Source organism: Zootoca vivipara, chromosome 10 (assembly GCF_963506605.1).
Source record: "Zootoca vivipara chromosome 10, rZooViv1.1, whole genome shotgun sequence".
NCBI classification, from domain to species: Eukaryota; Metazoa; Chordata; class Lepidosauria; order Squamata; family Lacertidae; genus Zootoca; species Zootoca vivipara.
In genome coordinates, this window is record NC_083285.1 from 57,767,103 (window position 1) to 57,780,253 (window position 13,151).

The 13,151-nt window shown below is 44.1% G+C and overlaps 1 protein-coding gene and 1 non-coding gene across 2 annotated transcripts in view; one reads left to right on the plus strand and one right to left on the minus strand.

Annotated features, from left to right (window-relative positions):
• Nucleotides 1–292: 292 nt before the first annotated feature.
• The window catches only part of SLC15A5 (solute carrier family 15 member 5), a 43,299-nt gene continuing 30,440 nt past the window's right edge, over nucleotides 293–13,151 (minus strand). Inside the window, exons 8-9 of the mRNA XM_035127308.2 lie at nucleotides 2,493–2,601; nucleotides 293–765 (exon numbers count right to left, since the gene is read on the minus strand). Of these exons, the coding sequence (XP_034983199.1) occupies nucleotides 618–765; nucleotides 2,493–2,601 (257 nt within the window). The 3' untranslated portion in view covers nucleotides 293–617. The remainder of the gene's footprint in view (nucleotides 766–2,492; nucleotides 2,602–13,151) is intronic.
• TRNAK-CUU (transfer RNA lysine (anticodon CUU)) lies at nucleotides 7,390–7,465 on the plus strand. The gene has a single exon. It is a non-coding gene; the product is annotated as a tRNA-Lys (tRNA).

Sequence of the window (13,151 nt, forward strand, 5' to 3'; positions counted from 1 at the left end):
CCCCAGCTATGTTTCTGCTGCTTCTCATGTGCAAGTGGACATCTTCCTCTTGCTGCTTTGCATACCATCAGCAAACACAGGTTGGAGTGGTTGCTGAGAAACATATCAGCCACTCTAATGCTTTATTAGTATTATTACCACTACTTCGTGCTTCCTACCCCTTACTGCTGACTGCACTGCCTCAATCGCCTGAACTTTTTGCTCAACAGACACAGATTCCCAACCTTCTGGAACAGGAAACTTACACAGCATTGAGTCGCAAGAGACTTTATTATATGCAAATGTCATTTTCAGAGTGAACTCTTGCACACTCGCACACACATGGAACACGAAGTTGTAAGTATTCCTCTTGCCCACTTACAAGGCACCTGTTGGGGTGTCTCAGTAAAGGGAGCTAGGCCGATGGAAAGCTAAGGATTGGAGCCAAAGTCTGAATGCTCTCGCTGAGATTTCAAACGTTATCTATCTTGTAAGGACATGAAAAGGAGAAACAACAATCCATTTATTGTTAAGTCAGTTCATAAACACAGACAGGAATGTATCATTAAAATCTGACAGACAATACTCTGGTGACTGACTGCGCCGTGTGACCAACCAGTCATTTTCAGAGCAAGATTTCACAGGAGAGTCTCCACGGGAGACAAAGGAGAGGGGCAATCCAGGATGCTGTCATAAAATATAAGCGATTTCTCATGCTGTAAAAGTTGCTCTTGAAGAAGACTCCCTCTGAATCCTTTGTCATAGTCCTGCTGCAGATTAGTGTACCTGCAAAGCAAAAATAAATTAAATCTCCTTTGATGATGATTGATTATTTGTACCCTGCCCATCTGACTGGGTTGCCCCAGCCGCTCTGGGCGGCTTCTAGAGTATAAAGACATTTGAAGCGCAATGCCAGTTTGGATATGCCAGCCATGTTTAATGCCTTCAAGAGCCCAAAAGGGAAAGAACGATGACTATGACTATGACTATTATTAAATTTGTATACCACCCTTCATCCGAAGATATCAGAGTAGTTCATAGCATAAAAAGACAAGATAAAAACACCAAATACACATTAAAAACAAGAATAAGAACAAAGCAATATTCCTCCCTCCCACAACACATTTAAAAGGGCATTGGATGTCAATTAGCGCGAGGCCTAGAATAATAGAATCGGAAGAGACCACAAGGGCCATCCAGTCCAACCCCCTGCCAAACAGGAAACACCATCAAAGCATTCCTGACATATGTCTGTCGAGCCTCTGCTTAAAGACCTCCAAAGAAGGAGACTCCACCACACTTCTTGGCAGCAAATTCCACTGTCGAACAGCTCTTACTGTCAGGAAGTTCTTCCTAATGTTTAGGTGGAATCTTCTTTCTTGTAGTTTGAATCTATTGCATTGGCCCAGAATTGCATTGGCCTGGTTGAAGAGGAACATTTTCATCTGGCACCTAAAGGTGTACAGTGGTACCTCGGTTTCAGTACACAATTGGTTCCGGTAGTCTGTACTTAACCTGAAGCGAACTTTCCCACTGAAAGTAATGGGAAGTGGATTAATCTGTTCCAGACGGTCCGTGGAGTACTCAACCTGACACATACTTAACCCGAAGTATGAGTGTAATTGGTTCTGGAAGTCCGTACTTAACCTGAAGCATACTTAACCTGAAGTGAGCTTTCCCACTGAAAGTAATGGAAAGTGGATTAATCCGTTCCAGACAGGTCCGCGGAGTACTTAAACTGAAAGTACTCAAACTGAAGCTTACTTAAACCGAGGTATGACTGTACAGTATAATGAAGGCGGCAGGTGAGCCTCCCTGGGGAGAGCATTCCACAAACAAGGAGCCACTGCAGAAAAGGCCCGTTCTCATTTTGCCATCCTCCGGACCTCTTGTGGAAAAGGGCCTCTAATTTGTTGAACTGCCTCATGCAGAGTCAAGCCAAAGGTGTAAGCATCCCAGAATTGTGACTGACAGCTGCTCACCTTTTACCTAAGATCAGGGACCTTATGCAAAGAAAGTCCCTATTTCTGTTTGTGTTAAGCCTATTTTGAAAGGTGTTGTTTAAGCCCATCTGACACAGCTATGGTATTCAGGGTCATTCGGCTCTGTTTCCCATCCCTGTTCACTGTAGCACAAGAATGTGAAAGCCCCAAATCAACATAGAACACAGCAGCTAAAACCAGCATCCTTTGCAGCAAAGGCAATGTTTGGTGTATGAAGCACTCAATAGATTGTAACTGAAATTACCTAAAAGCATCTAAAAGACTGGGATTGTATGCCCCAGGCCAGCATCTCTGCAGAGGGCATTCCATCAGGAAGGGCCACCACTGAAAGGGCCCTCTTTCTAGTGGCTTCTCACTTGGGAACTTGGAGAAGGCCCTGTCTGAAAATGCAGCATCATATGTGAATATTCATTCCGTTCAGGCTGGTCAGACAATGCGTCAAGATTTAATATGCTTAATATGCAAGGACAATGCGTCAAGATTTAATATGCTTAATATGCAAGGATTTACCTGTGTGAGATGGCCCAGAAGCCTAAAGTGTTAATCATCATTAGTGAGGCCAAAAAGAAGTAAAACCGCTCCAGTTTACCCTCATTTAGAATATTTGGAAACCAGTCACCTGTTGGGGGAAAGAAAAAGAAAAAACTGTATTTAGATGAGCTCCAAGAAACCCATCAGAAAAATAGAGTGTAGAGTGCCACACCCCTTATAAAATCTTTGAGTTGGAAGGGACCCGAGGGTCATCTAGTCCAACCCCCTGCAATGCAGGAATCTCAGCTAAAGCATCCATGACAGATGACCAACCAACCTCTTCCCTCTTCCATGTGATAGCCCTTAAGATATTTGAAGATGGCTATCATATCTCCTCTCAGTCTCCTCTTTTCCAGGCTAAACATATCCAGCTCCTTCAAGCACTCCTCATAAGGCTCATTTTCCAGACCCTTGGTCCAGACATCTGAAGGCAGCCCTGTTTAGGGAGGCTTTTTAAATGTTTAATAGATTATTTTATTTCATTTTTCTGTTTAATAGATTATTTTATTTCATTTTTCTGTTTAATAGATTATTTTATTTCATTTTTCTGTTGGAAGACGCCCAGAGTGGCTGGGGAAACCCAGCCAGATGGGCGGAGTATAAATAAATTATCATCATCATCATCATCATCATCATCATCATCTTGGTTGTCCTCCTCAGCACACATTCCAGCTTGTCAACATCCTTCTTAAATTGTGGTGCCCAGAATTGGACACATTAATCCAGGTGTGGTTTGGCCAAGGCAGAATAGAGCGATAGAGCGATACCCTCAAACCTCAGAAGGGTCCCTTGACACAAAGCATGAGATTGTCAAATGACTTGCGTGTTTAATCACAAGTAGGGATGAGGCTGGAATCTGTGTGGTCTGCTTCTTACAGTAGATTAACCTGACCCACTGCTTCCCAACTTTCTTGCATGTAAGAAGGTAACTCCCAGTAAGATTATGGATTCACCGGGGGGGGGGGGGCGCTTCGGACCAGATGCTCCTTAAGGTCCCTTCCAACTCTATGATTCTATGACCTCATCAGATACAGCGATGCATTTTTGGTGCCCCAAATGTGTGCACAGATTTACATACGTTCCTCACACACAAAATATTTCCCATTAAAAAAATCATATTGTATTGGAGAATGTGTTGGAAAGTGTGTTAAAAGTGCATATACATAAATGGTGCGCACAAAATTTGCACAGTGGGACACAAAGGAACAGCATGAAATGGGACAGGAATAGGAGGGAGGCAGGTAAACAAATCCATGTCTAACTGGAAGCAAGACCTAAATGGGGCAGAGCAACCCGTTCAACCCCAGCCCTAGTCACAAAGCCCCCAGGGCTAACCTATGATATTTTGTTACCAGAGTTGGAGCCGTAAAAGTTGCCCCCAGGTCTGCATATGCAGTACCTAAGTCCAGTATGTGGAGCAGAAAATTCCACAAGCGCCTCTCCTCTGGCAGTAAAAATACACTGATAAAAAATAGCTATTTGCTTCCTGTGAAGTGCTTTTATGCACATACCAAAGAGGACACAAAAAGATCCTCTCTCACCCAGAGATGGAAAGAAGACACGGCCAGAGAGGAATGGCAAACCAAGCAGATGGACTACACCGAAATGGCAAAGCTGACTGGAAAACTCAGGAACCAAGAGGATAAAAACTTTACAAAAAGATGGGAAACATTTATAAGTTATCTAAGAGACCACTGTAAACAGATGGAAACACTGGCAGGATTTTCATTTCACTTGTAGCGTAACAAATATAATGGACTATATGGAGTGATTTAAAAGTTAAGAGTATGGAAGAATATGTAAAATAAAAAAATTCCTTCAGTAGCACCTTAAAGACCAACTAAGTTTTTATTTTGGTATGAGCTTTCGTGTGCATGCACACTTCTTCAAGTGTGCATGCACACGAAAGCTCATACCAAAATAAAAACTTAGTTGGTCTTTAAGGTGCTACTGAAGGAATTTTTTTATTTTACTTCGATCCAGACCAACACGGCTACCTACCTGTAACCAGAAGAATATGTAGTTTTAAATGTTTAAAATGGGACCCCATGGAAGGTGGGGTGGGGTGGGGAAGTCGTGAGATTTGGAGGAGTCTCTGTATATGGACTTATATTTGGATTTTTATAACCTTGTATTTGTAAAATCAAATAAAAATTATTTCAAAAAGATCCTCTCTCTGGCACCGCTAAGCATGCATGGGGGTCTTAGCAGGTGCCAAGGGACATGTCCCAAGGGCAGCATGGTGCTCACGGGCACCATGTTGGAGAATCAAATGACATCTTCGATATACAGGAACATTTGCTGTGCTAAGCACAGTAAAGGTAGGAAGGATGACCGAGTTTCCACTCCACGACTTGTGGTAGACACAGTGCATCATTGTAGGTTTGGAGGGGCATGCCTCTGCTTCCTCTTTTATAACGTGTACAATCTTTGTATACATACAACCCCACTTGTCACGCGAGGCGTGGAGTGACTTCAGAGCCGGGAGAGACTCTGGAGGGTCCCCTCTTGCTGGAAAACACGTGCAAACCAGTTTTGTATACCAGTTCGTGTTGAAGGCCAAACTGGGAGTTATGCTGCAAGAGCAGCTGGGCCTGTGGAGTGAGGGGTGAGATCTTTCTGCCCTTCTCTTGGACGACTGCAAACACAACTTTGTTAAGCAATTTCCTCCACTGGATCAACAAGAATAAGCTGTCAGTTGCCAGTCGGGTGCCAGCCGAGTTTGCTCCCGCTCAGTTCCTCAGACAAAAACTGCCTTCATTTGTCAGGGTGCAGAGCGGCAGCCCCTCCTCCTCCACTCCCCTTGTCTCACTCCTCAAAGATGCAACAGACTGAGCCGAACTCCCCGAGCTAGGTTTAAAACATATCATTTAACACTGCCAGCTGACTGAGCACCTAGGAACTATATACTTCCCCCTTTAGTAGCTTATAAACTTTTAGAGTCATCATTCATAATCAAGCAGCTTTTCATTTTACACATCCCAGAGGCTGCAAGGACTCGAGGAGAGAATAAGTGTGTCTGACGGGATGGCAGGATTTTATACGGGTCCCTGTGCTTACAGCTTATGGGTGGGAGGGAAATCTATTTTTGTTTGCATATTAATGAGAAACGACTTAAGTTGCACTTCTCAAACCGATATGCAAAGCGAAGCACAGCTAGCCTTTGAAATCCGCACACTTCTGAATTTTGCGACGCAGTTCTACAGCAACAGCAAAAGGCATATATTCAGGAAACAAGAAACAAAAAACACATTGTGTTGCGGGAAGATGCTTGCAGAAAAATACATGCGTTAGGCAATACTGCATACAAAAATGTGATCGTTAGGAGGAATTTGCACTGATGAATGTTCAAAAGGTTTTTCTTTTTTAAAAAAGATTGCTGCAGAAATGCGGAGAGCTGAATTTAAGACTGCGAAAAAGAGAAGCAGAGAGGAATTGAAATGGACAGATTTGCCCATCCTTAGACACAGTTCATTTTGTTGAGTTCAACAGAAAATGGCTAGAATTAGGGAACAGGGAGGAAACAGTTTGATCCACTCTTTGCTGTGGACTGACTGGATCTGACATTCTCAAAACTACTACCGTAGTGGATCAGAAGGCAATTTCCAGTCAGATCACACGTTCCTCCAGATTTTGCAATGCATTTTTCATGCGTCAAAGTCATGCTCAAAAATACATATTTTATGTTAATGTACATGGAAGTATGATTTTTTTTGAAAAGTGTGTATATTTTATGTTAAACATGGATATCTTATGTAAAAAGTGCACACAAAATAAGATCCAACGAACAGATCCAATGCACTGGAAGAAATAAGACCCAACAAATTAAGCTCCAATAAGATGAAAATAGGATGGAATTAGATGCCCAGTCCATCCCAAGCTCCCAAGTTTAGGAATGGGAACTAGAAGCTTGGCATGCCAGGGCTTGGCATGTGTGGAGCAAAGTGGTAGAATCTTCACACCAAGTTGTGAAGCCTGTTTGTTACAGACTCACTTTGAGCTCAAAAAAGTATTTGAAGTATTCTCGAAATGCTTACAGGAATAGGCAGTTCTAGGAGCGGAAGTGACATGCATATGCTTGGAAGTGTGTATCAGAAACAGACCCCAGGCTCAAGTTTTGAAGGGTTCCTAAAGTCAACTAGAGGCCAAAAATTATTTTTCATATTGACAGAATCCTCGATATTTGAGGATGTTCACATACTCCTAAATCATAGCCCTGCGATGTGGGGACTAAGAGACGGACAACGAAATTGGATCCTCTTTGCCCTCATGGTGGCAAAGAAACATATACTGCGAAGCTGGAATGACAAATAACCACCCATACACTACTCAGTTGTCCGAAGACCAAACTGCCCTTTCTACATTTGAATACAAGGCTTATAATTGCCAATCTGATTTAGACATGTTTGGACATATTGACTTCCTATATTAATCTATGCATTTAAGTTAGGATTGATGGAATATTCCTCCCGTTAATGTCAGATGGCAATGTTTTAAATCTGGCTTTCTCCCCTATTTCCTTATGTTATATTTTCAAAATAACAACAACAACAACAACAACAACAACAATCTTTTAAAATATTGATTTCATTTTTAATCAATCTGGCTTTTCAGCAACCGTGTAATTACACTTTAGGAAAATGCTGGTAGCAAGGATCAATCGGAGGCTGAATGAGAGGATCACCATCACACATAGGTATATTTTTATTTCAGAATTTACCTGTCATTGTAAATCCTATCAATTGTAGCTCACACCCAAATGGAACATAAAAACAATGTTCATATTCCCATTTTTAAAAACCCTCCACACATTATAAAGATTTTGAATAGTAGCAGCTAACACAATACACAGCACTACACCTATTATTTAGGTGTAGCCCAGAGGATGGCTCAGTTGGTAGAGCATGAGACTCTTAATCTCAGGGTTGTGGGTTCGAGCCCCACGTTGGGTGAAGGAGTCCTGCATCGCAGCGGGTTGGACTAGATGACCCTTGTGGTCCCTTCCAACTCTATGACTCTATGAAAAGCAATGGGGAGCTGCTTTAAACCCAGTAAAATAGAGACCACATATACCTCCTTAGGGAAGGAATTCTACCGATATGGGGCCATCACTGAAAGGGCATTGTCTATAATTTGATGGTTCTTTTTTGGTACACCCATGCAAAGTGCTTCTGAGATTGATCTTAATGCCTGGGCAGGTACATATGGGTGTAGCTGACCCTTCAAATAACCGGGTCCCAAACTGTCTAGGGCAGGGGTTCCCAACAAAAAATTTTCAGGGACCCCTCATCGAGCCACTCTTGTGACAAGGACCCCCATTAATTCCTAATCCTAAAATTAAAAAGTGAGAGCCAAATTAAGAGTCTTTTTATATTTATATGTTTTTTACAGTTGCTTGAACATCAAATGTATTATCTTCCTCTTCATCTGTAGGCCTTTGTCGTTTTAACGAACCACTTTTTAACCAACGGTCCATTTTTAACTACGCGAACTGTAGCTTCCACGAAAAACGACACTTTGTTTACAAACACTACTGTTTTGCAAAGAGGCAGCGTGCGCCAGGGAGGAGGGAGGGGAATGGAGAAGACAGGGTACCTGCGTAGTAGTGCACAAATGAAGCCGACGCGCGCAAAGCATCTTGGGGAGGTGAGCGTTAGTAGAATGCGTGCGCTGCCTCTTTGCAAAACAGTAGTGTTTGTAAAGCGCCACCTAATGGCACACAGCAGAACTACTGCCTCTATCTAATTCTAGTTTTGCGCTAGACTCTGCTCATGCAGGAAACGGCCAAAGCAAAAAATCTGTTTTCATACGAAATATATTTAATATATTCTAATAGCATCTTGCGGACCCCTCTGGCATAGCTCGCGGACCCCTGGGGGTCCGCAGACCACCTGTTGGGAACCACTGGTCTAGGGCATTAAAGGTTACCAGCAGCACCGGAACATAGTAAGCTGCCTTATACTGACTCAGACCATTGGTCCATCTAGCTCAGTGGCTCTGCAGGTTTCAGAGGGCACATTCCCAGTCCTACCTGGAGAAGCTAGGGATTGAAGCTGGGACCTTCTGTTTGCAAGGCAGATTCCCTACCATGGAGTTGCACCCTTTCCCTGAAATTTAAACTGGACCCAGAAACAAGCAGGGGCCAATGTATGTCCAGGGGCTGCCATACGTCCAGATTTCCCCGGACATTACTGAGATTTCAAAGGCGGAATTGATGCCTGGAGGGAAATTCCGAAAGGCGGTGCTTTGTCCTGGATCTTAGGGAAGTCAAACAAAAAAAAATGGGTTTGGGGTCTTCCTAAAAAATCTTAACAACTTTCGTAAATATGGCAACCCTAAACGTACCTGGTAGTTTCACAGCAGTCTTTAAAGGCTGCCCCATGTACAGTGCATCCCAACAGCCTAACATGGATGTAATGGGGCTCTTATAACCGAGGCGAGATGGAGTCAAAAGGAACCGGTTCTGGGCAGTCTCCTCCACTCTTAACCTCCAACCCAACCCGAGTGTACATATTTGCACTGCAACTTTTTAGAAAAAACTTCTCTCCATAACAAGTAGCACAGGGGGATAGGTTTTGTCATGTGTCTCATTAAAATGTCAAGGGAGGTAGAAAGAGCCTCAAGAAATCCACTTCCCCAGCTTGTACTGAAAATATCACTGTCACCCGTCATCTGTTTGCACTCATCAAATTCCCAAGAAGTCTTATTTTATCATATTCACACCACCCTTCATAGATACATTTTAAAAAATGATTAACGCCACTTAAAGCGCCGGGTGACTATCTCACCCACTTTGCCAGCAAAAATGCAACTCTAGACTAACAAGATGCTACGGGATGCAAATGAGGCTCAAATATCCTCGTCTGAAAGTTCCTCGAAATTCTGCGCCATTGCGGATCTGGGAAATTTGGGTTCCAATCCCCAGGCTAGAGTGCCAGACCTGTCGGATGGACTTGGAGACTTGGCAATATGATAGCATCCCTTCTGTAGCAGAACAACCAACATAGAGTTAACTGGAAGTCTTACTGTAATGCATGGATGCCCAAATTAATCTTTGATATTGGTGGCTTGTGACCATTTGTACTGGCAGGGTGGAAGGTAGGGAGGTGAACAGTAGGTGGAGCCAGAGCCAATGACATTGTAATTCTAGTTTCCCCCTCATCGTTTCCCCTGCTGAATTCTACAAGATCAAAAGTGAGACTAAGGAAGAGGAAGCTTATAGGCAGTGCTACCCTCTGGACTGGTTGCAAGAAGGCAGGCAGGTGGGGGTGGTTGGAGGTTGGTGGTGCTCCAAAAGATCAGTCTCAATTGGCCTTCGGTTTATCACTCAGCCCTGTCCTCTCCCACCAACAACAAGAGTAATGTATTTATGTTCACAGATGTAATATATAATATATAATATATAACCTGATTGGCTGTGTAGTTTTGTGAGAGTTTTCCCTGTGAAGGTCCGTATAGTTAAAGCTATAGTTTTCCCAGTAGTGATGTATGGAAGTGAGAGCTGGACCATAAAGAAGGCTGATCGCCGAAGAATTGATGCTTTTTAATTCTAGTGCTGGAGGAGACTCTTGAGAGTCCCATGGACTGCAAGAAGATCAAACCTATCCATTCTGAAGGAAATCAGCCCTGAGTGCTCACTGGAAGGACAGATCGTGAAGCTGAGGCTCCAATACTTTGGCCACCTCATGAGAAGAGAAGACTCCCTGGAAAAGACCCCGATGTTGGGAAAGATGGAGGGCATAAGGAGAAGGGGACGACAGAGGACGAGATGATGAGTTTGACCAAGCTGTGGGAGGCAGTGGAAGACAGGAGTGCCTGGCGTGCTCTGGTCCATGAGGTCATGAAGAGTTGGACACGACTAAATGACTAAACAACAACAACAACAACAACAACAACAACAACAACAACAACAACGGTTCAGGTATAAACAAAGTTAGCTGCACTGAAGATCCACTTAAATTAATGGGACTTTGCTCTAGGCAGGAAAACCAAATGTTAGAGTATTCCCCAACAGATGGGTCTCCAGCCTCTGCCTGAAGACCTCCAATGTGAGAGAACCTACAGTTCCACAAGATACAGTCATACCTTGGTTTAAGTAGGCCTTGGTTTGAGTACTTTCAGTTTAAGTACCCTGCGGATCCGTCTGGAACAGATTAATCCACTTTCCACTACTTTCAATGGGAAAGTTCACTTCACATTAAGTACACTTCACGTTAAGTACGGACTTCCAGAACCAATTACACTCATACTTTCGGTTAAGTACGCTCCAGGTTGAGTACTCCGTGGACCCGTCTGGAACGGATTAATCCACTTTCCATTACTTTCAATGGGAAAATTCGCTTCAGGTTAAGTACACTTCAGGTTAAGTACAGACTTCTGGAACCAATTGTGTACTTAAACCGAAGTACCACTGTAATTGGTCTCAGAAGTGCAACAGCAGAGATATTACATGTGCAGCTCAAGGGTTAATTCTTTTAGTGTTAAAGTCAACAAGGTAGGAGGCTGGAAGATGGAGGTGTTGGTTAGAAACCAGCAGTGAAATAATATTGACAGATGTAACATATAACCTGATTGGCTGTGTAGTTTTGTGAGAGTTTTCCCTCTGTATGTTTGGTTGAATGTCTCCTTGACATGTACAAGGTGTGAAGTAAGAAAGTGGGCTGCATTCCTTTCTGGGCAACCTTCCAGGTTCCGCATGCCAGTGGTGGGTGAGGACAGAGGCAAAAGTGGGCAGAGCAATGTATGTAAATTTTGTACACAGGCGTTCAGCACACTCCTGTCTTTCCTCCACCCAGGCAAGCAAAAGGCATGATCAGAGTTCAAGGACTCATTCAAGCTGGAAGAAAAACACTCTAGGAAGGTTGCAATGTTATCCTTCCAATAACAAAGCGAAGTAGGTTAAGCTAAGAGATGGTGACTGGCCCCAGAACGCTTCATGAGCTTCATGGCCGAGCGAGAATTTGAACCCAGTTCTTCTGGGTCCATGCCCAACATTTGAACAATTACACTGTAACGGCATAGGTGCACATACTGCAATACCGGAAAGCACAAATGGCTCCTCTGTCTCAAATTTATTTTCTCTCTGAAGTGATTATAGGTGTTAAGAATCCTTAATTGCATCAAAGAAAGAAAGAAAGAATGAATGAGAAAGATCTTGTGACTCGACACATTTGCAGAGCAGCAAAATGGCACCACATTAACATTACTTAACATGTAACATTTGCAACACACACCCGCTCCCGCTACGCCCACCTCAGCTGGCAGAGGATGCATTACAATTTCTTGGCACCTTGGGGAGATTTTTGACCTTAACATTTAGCAAAGAGGAGAGCAGTAAAAATGATAAATTAATTTAAAGGTAGAGGGGGAGAAGAGGGGTGAAAACAGTTGGGAGTGATCAGGTATCGGAAAGAAAAGAAGGTGAAAAGTGAGTGGGGAGTTGGACATAAATTCTCAGATATTTAAAAAGCCTGCCATAAAGTAGATTCAAAGACAACACTTCCCCACAGTTACTGATCCTTCTTGCCCCAAATCAAAATAAATAATAATTTCCTCTGTTTGGGGAGGGCCATAGCTCAGTGGTAGAGCATCTGCTCTGCATGCAGAAGTTCCCAGGTTCAATCCCTGGCTTCCCGGCAACTCTAGAATTGTAGCTCTTGAAGGAGAATAGGGGCCTCTCAGCACACTTAACAAACTACAGTTCCCATAATTCCTTGGGGGAAGCCATGACTGTTTAACAGAGTGATGGCCAAACTTGGCCCTCCAGCTGTTTTGGGACTACAATTCCCATCATCCCTGACCACTGGTCCTGTTATCTAGGGATGATGGGAGTTGTAGTCCCAAAACAGCTGGAGGGCCAAGTTTGGCCACCACTGCTTTAACGTATCACAGTGCTTTAAATGGACGGTGCAGAAGCAGCTCTTAGGACAACTAGCTGCTAGCCATGTACATAGGCCTGGTCTGATTTGGGACACTTCCCTGGCACAACTCTTACACCAGAGACAGTGCTGTTCAGTGGTCGGTCACACTGTCACACCAGCATACCCTCCAACATCCTGCTGATGAAAATCGGAGCACGGCTGGGCCACTCAACACTCTTTAAATGACCCCCCCCTCTGCCAACGCCTCTCTGCTTCCTCCTAAATTTCATCCAGTCCCCACACTGACCCTACCTTCCCACTGGACAGCTCAACAGAGGCCCACCCCTTCTCACTTGGGTCCCCTGTCACTCAGCTCCCTCCTCCCTTGGGGCTCACTACTCCCCCAGCCTGCCCCATCCTGCACCTGTGCTCGCTGTCACCACTCAGGTTGTTTTGTCCTAACAACTGCTCGCTGGCCCTCTCTCCCACTCCACCCACATGAAGGCTGCAGGGTTTGTTTTGCTTCCAGGTGACGTTTCACCGGGGGGGGGGGAGGGGGGACTTCCGGAAGTGGGCGCCACTCGGGCCACGTGGCACAGAGGAGGAGAAAGAGAAGGGGGCAATGCACAGACCCAAGGAGAGAGCATGGCACCCAAAACGCATGTCTTGTGGTCCCACGCTCTGGCCAGGAGCCAACAGACTTGTGTCAGAGTGCAGGAGCCAAAATGGGACACCCCGGGAAAGAATCAGAAGCTGGAGTGTACAAATATCTGTTGGA